Genomic DNA, 13,907 nt, shown 5'->3' on the forward strand with positions numbered 1-13,907 from the left:
CTGCAAGACTTTCCATAGACAGGGAGGGGTGAGGGCATGGAGGAGGGACTTAAGGATAAGGGCACAGGGCGTGGTCTTCCCTTCTCTCTCCGTCTATTTACGTCAGCCCCCCAGGAGAGGACATTTACCCAGACAGCCAGTGGAAGCTATGTATGAAAGCAGAACCCTTCCCTTAATCAGATGCACAGCCACATAGACAGCACTCACAGACACACACAGACAGGCATTTTTAAAATTGTGAATGCATTTCAAAGTTACCAGAGGAAATGGAACAGGGAAACCAGAATGAACCCATAAAGTTACTACTTTTCAGTTCAGTCTGATATGTTTACTTCAATGTAAATGATGTCAGTTCCAATATTGACTCCTACCCCTACCGCCAACCCCCCCCCCCCACCACACTACATCTCCCTATGACCCAGTGTTTGGGGCAGTGCGCATTGCAATGTGCTGGAGTTTTTGCCCCTTCGCCAACCTGCTGGACTCTGGTTTCCTCTTGAATCCAATTGCTGAAATGGCCGATGATGTAATGAGCCAGGGACTGCGCCTTTCCCTTTCTCCAGTCGTGGCAGCTCTCCAACATGACCAGGAGCCCTTCCAGTGGGTCAGTGAGGGAAGCAAATCCTCGCCTCGCTTCTTCTGGGAGCTGGGGAGACAAAGGGAGGGTGAACAAAAAGAGGGAGGCCCCTAATCTGCAAGTAGACAAAAGGAGGCTGCTAATTTATTCAGCGAGGTAACTGTTGCTCTCGGTCCTCCATGCCACTTGCTGTGACAGTGCGCAGCAATCCCGATTCCCCAACACTTCATTTCACCGCAACAGCAGCCTGTGAAAAGGCAATTGTCGGCACTAATTATCCAGTAAACATGCAAAGTGCCACAATGCCCTGCACCACCACAGACAAAAGGTGCTTTCAGTGCCCAGCAGTCACAGGGCAGACAGACGCTTTTTAGGGGGCTGCTTCGCAAAGGCCACATTCCTTCAAACATCCCTTCCCATCAGGCTGGAGGGAACAAAGACAAGCGAGGCTCTCACACTGGCTCACCACCTTCCCGCAGTCAGAGCATGCACTTGGAGAGTGTGCATACGCAAATGTGTGTGTGTGTGTGTGTGTGTGTGTGTGTGTGTGTGTGTGTGTGTACGCACGTGAGAGTGGGGGCACGAGTGAGAGAGTGGGGGCGTGCGAGGGGTGTGAGTGAGAGAGTGGGGGCACGCGAGGGGTGTGAGTGAGAGTGGGGGCACGCGAGGGGTGTGAGTGAGAGTGGGGGCACGCGAGGGGTGTGAGTGAGAGAGTGGGGGCACGCGAGGGGTGTGAGTGTGAGTGGGGGCACGCGAGGGGTGTGAGTGAGAGTGGGGGCACGCGAGGGGTGTGAGTGAGAGTGGGGGCACGCGAGGGGTGTGAGTGAGAGAGTGGGGGCACGCGAGGGGTGTGAGTGAGAGTGGGGGCACGCGAGGGGTGTGAGTGAGAGTGGGGGCACGCGAGGGGTGTGAGTGTGAGAGTGGGGGCACGCGAGGGGTGTGAGTGTGAGAGTGGGGGCACGCGAGGGGTGTGAGCGCGAGTGGGGACACACAAGGGGTGTGAGTGAGAGTGGGGGCACGCGAGGGGTGTGGGTGAGAGTGGGGGAAGTGAGAGAATGGGGGCGTGCGAGGGGTGCGAGTGAGAGAGTGGGGGGTGTGAGAGAGTGGGGGCGTGCGAGGGGTGTGAGTGTGAGAGTGGGGGAAGTGAGAGAATGGGGGCGTGCGAGGGGTGCGAGTGAGAGAGTGGGGGGTGTGAGAGAGTGGGGGCGTGCGAGGGGTGTGAGTGAGAGTGGGGGCACACGAGGGGTGTGAGTGAGAGTGGGGGCACGCGAGGGGTGTGAGTGTGAGAGTGGGGGCGTGCGAGGGGTGTGAGCGCGAGTGGGGACACACAAGGGGTGTGAGTGAGAGTGGGGGCACGCGAGGGGTGTGGGTGAGAGTGCGGGCACGTGAGGGGTGTGGGTGAGAGTGGGGGCACGCGAGGGGTGTGGGTGAGAGTGTGGGCACACGAGGGGTGTGAGTGGGGGGAGTGAGAGAGTGGGGGCGTGCGAGGGGCGTGAGTGCGAGTGGGGGCACGCGAGGGGTGTGAGTGAGAGTGGGGGCACGCGAGGGGTGTGAGTGAGAGTGGGGGCACGCGAGGGGTGTGAGTGAGAGTGGGGGCACGCGAGGGGTGTGAGTGAGAGTGGGGGCACGCGAGGAGTGTGAGTGAGGGTGGGGGCACGCGAGGGGTGTGAGTGAGAGTGGGGGCACGCGAGGGGTGTGAGTGAGAGTGGGGGCACGCGAGGGGTGTGAGTGAGAGTGGGGGCACGCGAGGGGTGTGAGTGAGAGTGGGGGCACGCGAGGGGTGTGAGTGAGAGTGGGGGCACGCGAGGAGTGTGAGTGAGAGTGGGGGCACGCGAGGGGTGTGAGTGAGAGTGGGGGCACGCGAGGGGTGTGAGTGAGAGTGGGGGCACGCGAGGGGTGTGAGTGAGAGTGGGGGCACGCGAGGAGTGTGAGTGAGAGTGGGGTCACGCGAGGGGTGTGAGTGAGAGTGGGGTCACGCGAGGGGTGTGAGTGAGGGTGGGGGCACGCGAGGGGTGTGAGTGAGGGTGGGGGCACGCGAGGAGTGTGAGTGAGAGTGGGGTCACGCGAGGGGTGTGAGTGAGAGTGGGGCACGCGAGGGGTGTGAGTGAGAGTGGGGCACGCGAGGGGTGTGAGTGAGAGTGGGGGCACGCGAGGAGTGTGAGTGAGGGTGGGGGCACGCGAGGGGTGTGAGTGAGAGTGGGGCACGCGAGGGGTGTGAGTGAGAGTGGGGGCACGCGAGGGGTGTGAGTGAGAGTGGGGGCACGCGAGGAGTGTGAGTGAGGGTGGGGGCACGCGAGGGGTGTGAGTGAGAGAGTGGGGGCACGCGAGGGGTGTGAGTGAGAGTGGGGGCACGCGAGGAGTGTGAGTGAGGGTGGGGGCACGCGAGGGGTGTGAGTGAGAGTGGGGGCACGCGAGGGGTGTGAGTGAGAGTGGGGGCACGCGAGGAGTGTGAGTGAGAGTGGGGGCACGCGAGGAGTGTGAGTGAGAGTGGGGCACGCGAGGGGTGTGAGTGAGAGAGTGGGGGCACGCGAGGGGTGTGAGTGAGAGTGGGGCACGCGAGGGGTGTGAGTGAGAGAGTGGGGGCACGCGAGGGGTGTGAGTGAGAGTGGGGGCACGCGAGGGGTGTGAGTGAGAGTGGGGGCACGCGAGGGGTGTGAGTGAGAGTGGGGGCACGCGAGGGGTGTGAGTGAGAGTGGGGGCACGCGAGGGGTGTGAGTGAGAGAGTGGGGGCACGCGAGGGGTGTGAGTGTGAGAGTGGGGGCACGCGAGGGGTGTGAGTGAGAGTGGGGGCACGCGAGGGGTGTGAGTGAGAGAGTGGGGGCACGCGAGGGGTGTGAGTGTGAGAGTGGGGGCACGCGAGGGGTGTGAGTGAGAGTGGGGGCACGCGAGGGGTGTGAGTGAGAGTGGGGGCACGCGAGGGGTGTGAGTGCGAGTGGGGGCACGCGAGGGGTGTGAGTGAGAGTGGGGGCACGCGAGGGGTGTGAGTGAGAGTGGGGGCACGCGAGGGGTGTGAGTGAGAGAGTGGGGGCACGCGAGGGGTGTGAGTGAGAGTGGGGGCACGCGAGGGGTGTGAGTGAGAGAGTGGGGGCACGCGGGGGTTGTGAGTGAGAGAGTGGGGGCACGCGAGGGGTGTGAGTGAGAGAGTGGGGGCACGCGAGGGGTGTGAGTGAGAGTGGGGGCACGAGTGAGAGTGGGGGCACGCGAGGGGTGTGAGTGAGGGTGGGGGCACGCGAGGGGTGTGAGTGAGAGAGTGGGGGCACGCGAGGGGTGTGAGTGAGAGAGTGGGGGCACGCGAGGGGTGTGAGTGAGAGTGGGGGCACGCGAGGGGTGTGAGTGAGAGTGGGGGCACGCGAGGGGTGTGAGTGAGAGCGGGGGCACGCGAGGGGTGTGAGTGAGAGTGGGGGCACGCGGGGGGTGTGAGTGAGAGAGTGGGGGCACGCGAGGAGTGTGAGTGAGAGTGGGGGCACGCGAGGAGTGTGAGTGAGAGTGGGGGCACGCGAGGGGTGTGAGTGGCAGCGTGCACGTTTGGTGGGGGGGGGGGGGGGTGGAAGCAGCGGGTGGCACAGCCCGAGATGGCCCCAGTCGTCCTTGGCAACTGTGATTTCGATCCTTCACAGTTTTTCACCTATTCTTACATTTGCACTTCGTTACCCATATTAATTAATCACTAACACAAACCCAACACAGAGAGAAACCCCGATAACACAATCCCCGCAGAAACCCCGATAACACAATCCCCACAGAAACCCCGATAACACAATCCCCGCAGAAACCCCGATAACACAATCCCCGCAGAAACCCCAATAACACAATCCCCGCAGAAACCCCGATAACACAATCCCCGCAGAAACCCCGATAACACAATCCCCGCAGAAACCCCGATAACACAATCCCCACAGAAACCCCGATAACACAATCCCCACAGAAACCCCGATAACACAATCCCCACAGAAACCCCGATAACACAATCCCCGCAGAAACCCCGATAACACAATCCCCGCAGAAACCCCGATAACACAATCCCCGCAGAAACCCCGATAACACAATCCCCGCAGAAACCCCGATAACACAATCCCCGCAGAAACCCCGATAACACAATCCCCGCAGAAACCCCGATAACACAATCCCCGCAGAAACCCCGATAACACAATCCCCGCAGAAATCCCGATAACACAATCCCCGCAGAAACCCCGATAACACAATCCCCCCAGAAACCCTGATAACACAATCCCCACAGAAACCCCGATAACACAATCCCCACAGAAACCCCGATAACACAATCCCCACAGAAACCCCGATAACACAATCCCCACAGAAACCCCGATAACACAATCCCTACAGAAACCCCGATAACACAATCCCCGCAGAAACCCCGATAACACAATCCCCACAGAAACCCCGATAACACAATCCCCACAGAAAAAGGAAGAGAGTCGCAAAAGTAAACGCTGGTACCTTAGAGGCTGAGACAGGAGAAATTATATTGGGAAACACGGAAATGGCAGAGGCTTTAAACAAATATTTTGTATTTGTCTTCACAGCAGAAGACACAAAAAGTATACCAAAAACACCAATGGGCTAACGACAGCGAGGAACATAAAGGAATTAAGATCAGTGGAGAAAAAGTACTTGAGAAACTAATGGGACTAAAAGCCGACAAAACACCTGGACCTGATTGTTGTGTATGTACCTTTAAGGGAATAACTGGTCTCAGACTGCAGTACCGGCAGTGACCACCCCTGTATAAAAGGCCCTAGCAGGCTTCTGTAGTTTCAGTTTCCAGGTTGTCTCCATTCAGTAAAGACTTGTTATAATCAACTCCTGCAGTCCGTGTCTCAATTATACACGGACATAATACTGGCGACGAGTAAGAAACGAACTTACCTGCAACTCAGCAGCACCTCAGACGACGTTATTGAAGGTCGAAGCCAGAAGAAAAAAAAAAAAATCCAAAGAAACTCGAGAAACGGGCGTCGACCGTGGGCAACCGCCCTCCAAATCATCGAATTGAAAAGTGCAGGAGAGACTGTCGAGAGCCAGGCTTGGTTCTCCAGTCTGTGGTTTCCCAGCTAATCGGGCTGGTGGCAGGTAGTGCACTGATCCTTCCTGGGCTGCAGCGGGCTAGAGCTCGATCGGGTGGCTCTGCAACGGGGCCGGGCAGCGAGTCGGGAAGCAAAGAGAGAGAGAGGATGGAGCACACAGGGCGCGGCCGGTGCTTCGAAGCCGGGCAGCGTTTGGACCTAAGAATAGGGAGGGAAGCGTCCCAGAGGGTCCGCTCCACGACGGGAACGGTTCTTCAATTAACGGAGCAAATATTGAAGCGCGATAGAAAAATAAAAATACCGCGGAGGGCAGCGTTGGCAGCAGCGATCGGGGAGGCGCGAAGACCATAGGGCGTCGCCATTACAGGATAGTAAAATAAATATAATCGCCAGCAACAGCATTGGCAGCAGCGGCAGCAAAGCGCGGGAGGCGCCATCTTAACTCGGCGGGGAAGAAGGAAAAGCGCGGGAGGCACCATTTTGATCCGTCGGGGACGAAGGCAAAGCGCGGGAGGTGCCATCTTAGATTTTCAAGATGCCAAAGACTGGCGATATCACTGCCTTCGATAATGCAATAGAAGACGACCACGTATGTGGAAAGAGTCGAGGTATATTGCGAGGCAAACGAAATAGCCGATGAGAAAAAGGCATCGGTATTGCTAAATTTAATGGACGCAAGAACGTACGGCCTATTGCGGGACCTGATTACTCCAGCCAAACCGAAGGCGAAGAGTTTTAACGAAATTGTTGCTATCCTACAGGAACACCTAAATTCTACACCGCTGCTGATAGCAGAAAGATTTAAATTCCACAGGAGAAATCAGCATGAAAATGAGAGCAATGCTGATTACCTTACAGAACTACGCAAGCTATCAAAGCACTGCCAGTTCGGAGCAGGACTGGCAGATACCTTACGGGACAAATTTGTCTGTGGACTCCTGAGTGAAGGAACCCAGAAGAGGTTACTCTCGGAGAAAGAGCTGACGCTAGATAAGGCTTTCAGCGTGGCAGTATCGTACGAAGCAGCAGCAAGGGGAGCTGCAGAAATACAACAAAAGTCACAGGAATACGGCACCCACGAAATGACACGGGGATTTGCAAAATGTTATTGCTGCGGCAGAACAAACCATGACCAGAAGGACTGCTGGTCCAAGGTCAAAATATGCAGGCAATGCGGAAAGATGGGACACATTGCACGAGTTTGCAGGTCTGGGAAGAAGACCAACGACAACAAGAAGGCTACTAAGGAACCGTACAGGAAAGTACAAAAGATGAATGACAGTAGTTCCGAAGACCAGATGAGCGATAGTGAATCCGGGAACAAGAGACTAAGCTGTCTCAAACTTCACAACGTAATCGCAAAAGAGGATCACCGAACCATTTGGGTCACCCTCACGATAGCAGGGTCCCAAGTCAAAATGGAATTGGATACAGGATCAGCTCTAACCGTCATGAATCGACGAGACTATGAGCGGCTATTCTCACACATACCCTTGAGAGAGACATCCATTGTCTTGAGGACGAATACGGGGCAAAAAGAATACCCCAGAGGAAAAATAAGGGTGCCTGTCGAATACAACGGCAAGAAAATACGGAAATTGTATCTCTACATTCTGCAAGATGGTGGACCATCGTTATTGGGACGTGAATGGATCAGAAAGATGAGTTTAGACTGGCACTCCATTCAGGCACTGACGGTGGCTGGTAAAAAGGATGACGACGTCACTCCTGGACGATTGTCAACAATCTTAGCTGACGCCAAAGAGGTATTTCAACAAGAACTGGGCACTCTTAAAGGCGTAACCGCCTCGATAAAAATAGAGGAGAATGCAATTCCCAAGTTTTTCAAAGCATGACCGGTACCATATGCAATTCGCCCAGCCGTCGAGGCAGAGCTGGAGAATCTGGAGAATGCAGGCGTGTTATCGAAGGTAGACTGGAGCGAGTGGGCGACACCCATCGTTCCTGTCATGAAGAAAACGTTAACCAATAAGTCTGAGGAGCCAAGGAAGGTTCGCATCTGTGGGGACTTCAAGGTGACGGTGAACCCAGTCCTTCACACAGTACAATATCCTCTTTCAAGGATAGAAGATATCTTCGCCTCACTATCTGGAGGGAAGCGTTTTACAAAAATTGACCTAGCACAAGCATATTTGCAGATGGAGGTTGAAGAATCCTCGAGGAAGTATCTCACGATAAACACTCACAAAGGTCTTTACCAGTATAATCGACTGGTATTCGGAGTAGCATCAGCTCCGGCGAAATGGCAAAGAGCGATGGAACAAGTCCTGCAAGGGATTCCGGGGACTCAGTGTTACTTGGACGACATCCTAGTGACAGGTGAAGATGGCAGTGAACACCTTGCCAACCTAGAGCAGGTGCTCACTAGACTACGTGAACATGGGCTACGAGCCAATCGCCCCAACTGCGAGTTTTTAAAGAAACAGATATCGTATTGTGGCCACGTGATTGATGAAGAGGGGTTGCATAAGTCCCCTGACAAAATTGAAGCGGTAGTTAAGGCTCCAGCGCCTGAAAATGTGTCGCAACTGAGGTCATTCCTCGGATTGGTGAATTACTACCATAAGTTTTTGCCGAATTTGTCCACAATTCTGCATCCACTGAACGCCCTACTACGAACGGGAGTAGCATGGAAATGGAGCGATGAATGTAAGCGGGCCTTTCAGAAGAGTAAGGACCTAATCACTTCAAGAGAAGTATTGGCTCACTACAACCCATCACTACCGATAAGACTGGCGTGTGATGCGTCTCCCTACGGCATTGGGGTGGTACTGTCACATAAATTCCTTGATGGTTCAGAGAGGCCGATAGCTTTTGCGTCACGCTCGTTAACTTCAGCCGAGCGTAACTACGCCCAGATTGACAGAGAGGCCCTCAGCCTGGTGTGGGGGGTGAAGAAGTTCAATCACTACCTGCACGGTCAGAAATTTACTCTACTAACTGATCATCAACCTCTCGTCTCCATTTTCAACCCTCAGAAGGGCGTACCGATAATTACGGCACAACGGCTACAGAGGTGGTCCCTTTTCCTAGGGGCACACCAATATGACATCGAGTACAAAGGAACTAAACAGCATGGGAATGCTGATGGATTGTCGCGCCTACCGTTGCCGACGGTGGAAGAAGAACTGGCAGTGGATCCAGTGGAGTTGTTCCACTCGACTATAGTCGAATGTCTCCCTGTGACGAATGCAAACATAGGAAAGGAAACACGAAATGACCCGACACTCTCCTGGGTCTAGGATTTAACGGTGAAGGGATGGCCAGCACATGGCGGACCACTGCTGCCAGCATTCTCGCCGAGAAGAGAACAGCTGTCAGTGTGCAGAGGAACCTTGATGTGTGGATCCAGAGTAGTAATTCCACCCAATTGAAGGATAGAGTGCTCAATGAGCTTCATGAGGGTCATCTGGGAGGGGTAAAAATGAAGAACTTAGCCAGAGCGTTTGTGTGGTGGCCGGGAATCGATAGAGAAATCGAAGAGGTGACCAAGAGCTGTACAGGATGCCAGAAGGTCCAAAACGCTCCACCACAAGCCCCTCTACATCCATGGGAGTGGCCCTCATCTCCATGGCAAAGGGTGCACATTGATTTTGCTGGTCCCTTTATGGACTCGATGTTTTTAATTGCGGTGGATGCACATTCAAAGTGGCCAGAGGTAATAAAAATGTCAACCACCACAGAAAAAACTATCACAGTCTTACGAACCATTTTCGCCAGGAATGGGCTGCCTGAACAGATTTGCTCTGACAATGGACCACAGTTTGTGTCTGAAGAGTTCCGGAGGTTCTTAAAGAACAATGGTGTTAAGCATTACACATCCGCCCCATATCATCCAGCCACTAATGGATTGTCCGAGAGGTTTGTTCAAACATTCAAGAAGGCTATCAAGGCAATGTGTAATGAAGATATACCCCTACAACACAAGGTGGATAACTTCTTGTTTGCCTACCGGAATGCGACACATGCGGTTACCAACCAAACTCCAGCCATGATGTTCTTCAATCGAAGACTACGATGCCGCTTGGATTTGGTTAAGCCAAACGTCCGAAGAGATGTGGAGAACAGGCAGTTTCAGAATATGAATGAAAGGCCGACCAGGAGTTTTAAGATAGGTCAACCAGTTTTGGCCCGGGACTACCGCACAGAGAAATGGCAGCCAGGAACGATCTGTACACGGCAAGGACCTCTAATGTATACCGTGGACGTTGGAGAGAGCATTGTAAGACGCCATGCTGACCAGATTCTAGAGTCACTGGAAAACGTCAACTCCACACCACGATCTGATACACCTGGCGATGAAACCGAAGTACCAATTGCATCTACCGCAGAATCGGTGATATTGGAAGCAGACGAACCAAACAACGACATTGATCCCGACTCAACCTTGCCAGAAGAACCTGATATCCCAAAGAGGCGTTATCCAGACAGAATCAGGAAGCCTCCTCAGAGACTGAACTTATAATTGCTGAACTTCAACCAATGTATCTAGCAACCGTAATTGTAATTGTAATTAGTTATTATTTAGTTGTTAAATGAATGTTATGTACTGTTTATCTAAAAGGGGAGGAATTGTTGTGTATGTACCTTTAAGGGAATAGCTGGTCTCAGACTGCAGTACCGGCAGTGACCACCCCTGTATAAAAGGCCCTAGCAGGCTTCTGTAGTTTCAGTTTCCGGGTTGTCTCCATTCAGTAAAGACTTGTTATAATCAGCTCCTGCAGTCCGTGTCTCAATTATACACGGACATAATACTGATGGCCGACATCCTAGGGTTCTAAAAGAAGTGGTTACAGAGAAAGTGGATGCATTGGTTGTGATCTTAAAAAATTCCCTAGATACAGGAAAGGTCCCAGCGGATTGGAAGGTAGCAAATGTAACTCCGCTATTCAAGAAAGGAAGGAGAGAGAAAACCAGGAACTACAGGCCAGTTAGCCAGATATCTGTCGTTGGGAAAATGCTGGAATCCATTATTAAGGAAGTGGTAACAGGGCACTTAGAAAATCATAACATGATTAGGCCGAGTCAATGTGGTTTTATGAAAGGGAAATTATTTTTGACAAATGTATTAGAGTTCTTTTGAGGATGGAACTAGCAGGGTAGATAAAAGGGAACCAGCGGATGTAGTATATTTGGATTTCCAAAAGACATTCGATAAGGTGCCACATAAAAGGTTGTTAAGCAAGATAAGGGCTCATGGGGTTGGGGGTAATATAGTAGCACGGATAAAGGATTGGTTACTGGACAGAAAACAGAGTCGGGATAAATGGCTCATTTTCCGGTTGGCAGGCTGTAACTAGTGGGGTGCCACAAGGATCAGTGTTGGGGCCTCAGCGATTTACAATCTATATTAATGACCGAGATGAAGGGACCGAGTGTCATGTATCCAAGGTTGCTGCTGATACAAAGCTAGGTGGGACAGTGAGCTGCGAGGAGGACGCAGAGCCTGCAAAGGGATATAGACCGGTTCAGTGAGTGGGCAATAAGGTGGCAGATGGAGTATAATGTGGGGGAATGTGAGGTTATTCACTTTGGGAGGAAGAATAGAAAAACAGAATATATTTTTAAATGGTGAGAAACTATTAAATGTTGGTGTTCAGAGAGATTTGGGTCCTTGTGCAGTAAACACAGAAAGCGAGCATGCAGGTACAGCCAGCAATAAGGAAGGCAAATGGCATGTTGGCCTTCATTGCAAGGGGGTTGGAGTATAAGAGTGAGGAAGTCTTGCTCCAATTGTACAGGGCCTTGGTGAGACCACACCTGGAGTACTGGGCACAGTTCTGGTCTCCTTATCTAAGGAAGGATATACTTGCCTTGGAGGCGGTGCAACGAAGGTTCACTAGATTGATTCCTGGGATGGGAGGGCTGTCCTATGAGGAGAGATCGAGTAGATTGGGCCGATACTCTCTGGAGTTTAGAAGGATAGGAGGTGATCTCATTGAAACACAAAAAATTCTTACAGGGCTTGACAGAGTAGATGCAGGGAGGATGTTTCCCCTGGCTGGACAGTCTAGAACCAGGGGTCACAGTCTCAGAATAAGGGGTCGGCCATTTAGGACTGAGATGAGGAGGAATTTCTTCACTCAGAGGGTGGTGAATCTTTGGAATTCTCTACCCCAGAGGGCTGTGGAGGCTCAGTCGTTGAGTATATTCAAGACAGAGATCAATAGATTTTTGAATATTAAGGGAATCAAGGGATATGGGGATAGTGCAGGAAAGTGGAGATGAGGTAGAAGATCAGCCCTGATCTTATAGAATGGTGGAGCAGGCTCGAAGGACCAAATGGCCGACACCTGCTCCTATTTCTTATGTTCAGCATGCATGTAGTCCTGTGTTGCAGCTTCCCCAGGTTGGCACCTCATTTTTAGGTACATCTGGTGCTGCTCCTAGCATGCTCTTCTGCACTCCTCATTGAACCAGGGTTGGTCCCCTGGTTTGATGGTAATAGTAGAATGAGGGATATGCCGGGCCATGAGGTTACGTGTGGTGGAATACAATTCTGCTGCTGCTGATGGTATCCGTGAGGCACTGCTGGCCCAGTTTTGAGCTGCTAGATCTGTTCTGAATCTCTCCCATTTAGCACGGTGATAGTGCCACACAACACGATGGAGGGTGTTCTCAGTGTGAAGACAGGACTTCATCTCCACAAGGACTGTGCGGTGGTCACTGCTTCCAATGCTGTCATGGACAGATGCATCTGCGACAGGTAGATTTGGTGAGGGCGAGGTCAAGCCATTTTTTTCCCTGTTGTTGGTTCTCTCACCACCTGTCGCAGGCCCAGTCTGACAGCTATGTCCTTCAGGACTCGGCCAGCTCAGTCAGAAGTGGTGCTACTGAGCCACTCTTGGTGATAGACATTGAAGTCCCCCACCCAGAGTACATTCTGTTCCCTTGCTAACCTCAGTGCTTCTTCCAAGTGGTGTTCAACATGGAGGAGTACTGATTCATCAGCTGAGGGAGGGCGGTAGGTGGTAATCAGCAGGAGGCTTCCTTGCCCATGCTTGGCCTGAAGCCACGAGACTCCCAGGGCCATGGAGTCAACATTGAGGACTCCCAGGGCCACTCACTCCCGACTGTATACCACTGTGCCGCCACCTCTGGTGGGTCCGTGCTGCCAGTGGGACAGGACGTTCGCAGGGATGGTGATGAAGGAGTCTGGGACATTGGCTGAAAGGTACAGACCTCGAAGGAGTGGTGTCAAAATGTGTGATGTCACCAAATTAGGAGGAAGTGTTAATTCTTAAGACTATCAAAGGAAACAGCAAATGGATATTGATAAGATGGGGGAATGGACTAAAAAGTGACAGACGGAATTCAATGTCAATAAGTTTGAGGTGATGCATTGTGGTAAAAAAAAAACGTTAATTAAGGAAATGAAAAAACTTCCATTTCTGTGGCTCCTTTCACAACCTCAGATGTCCCAAAGCACTTCCCAGCCAATGAATAACGTTTGAAGTGTAGTCACTGTTGTAATGCAAGAAACAATTAACACAGCAAGGTCCCACAAATAGCAATGAACCCAACTCAATACTTCTACGCTCCCACTCCACACCTGATCTGATAAAACATCATGGCCCAGATTTTGGGGTGGGTAATAACGCAGTCATTACCCCTCTGAAACTGACTGCAACTTCAGGATTTAACTCATGCACATCTAAACACAAAAATCCTGAAGTTACGGTCAGTCGTTCACTGCTCCGACATGGACTACGTTGTGGACCTCCCCACAAAGCCAGCAATCCATGAAATCAGTGGAACGGACGGAAACTTGAGCTGTTCTGCGTTAATATCACTGTTAAATACCCCATTAAATGTTAAGCCATGTTGGAATAGGTGCAACTGGGGTTTTAACAGTGTACTGACTCCTAAACAACCATTCTGGCCCTGAAAAACTAATTTTTATATTGGTTGAATGCCAAATTTCCCCATTATAACAAAAATTACAATTAAAATATATATATATATATTTAAAGTTTATTCATGATATTTCAGTTTCTAACTTATCCCCATGTGAAAGTCCCAATCTTTAATTCGCTCTCTGTCAGGAGGAGAAAAGCTGCTTTTTATTTCCTGGTTTGCTGTCCGAGAATTCTTCAGTGTGACTGGCTGCTTAAACAGCCTGAGGACGTCACTGCTGTATCGCACTAGAAATCCATTATTCACAGCACTCCAATCAACTACACGTCGAGAAACCTCATGTTTCGCCACAGTGATTGAAAGATCTCTGGGCAGCTTTCTTTGAGGTCAGCAGTGAGCGCATTTGCTTC

The 13,907-nt window shown here is 52.1% G+C and overlaps 1 protein-coding gene across 1 annotated transcript in view; it reads right to left on the bottom strand.

The window, feature by feature from the left end:
• Nucleotides 1-13,907, bottom strand: part of LOC147101936 (exonuclease mut-7 homolog) — a 360,516-nt gene that overhangs the window by 138,770 nt on the left and 207,839 nt on the right. Inside the window, exon 4 of the mRNA XM_085965159.1 lies at nucleotides 476-646. Within this exon, the coding sequence (XP_085821285.1) occupies nucleotides 476-646 (171 nt within the window). The remainder of the gene's footprint in view (nucleotides 1-475; nucleotides 647-13,907) is intronic.

Source organism: Somniosus microcephalus, chromosome 23 (genome assembly GCF_052327205.1).
Source record: "Somniosus microcephalus isolate GS21.2 chromosome 23, FLI_Smic_1.0, whole genome shotgun sequence".
NCBI classification, from domain to species: Eukaryota; Metazoa; Chordata; class Chondrichthyes; order Squaliformes; family Somniosidae; genus Somniosus; species Somniosus microcephalus.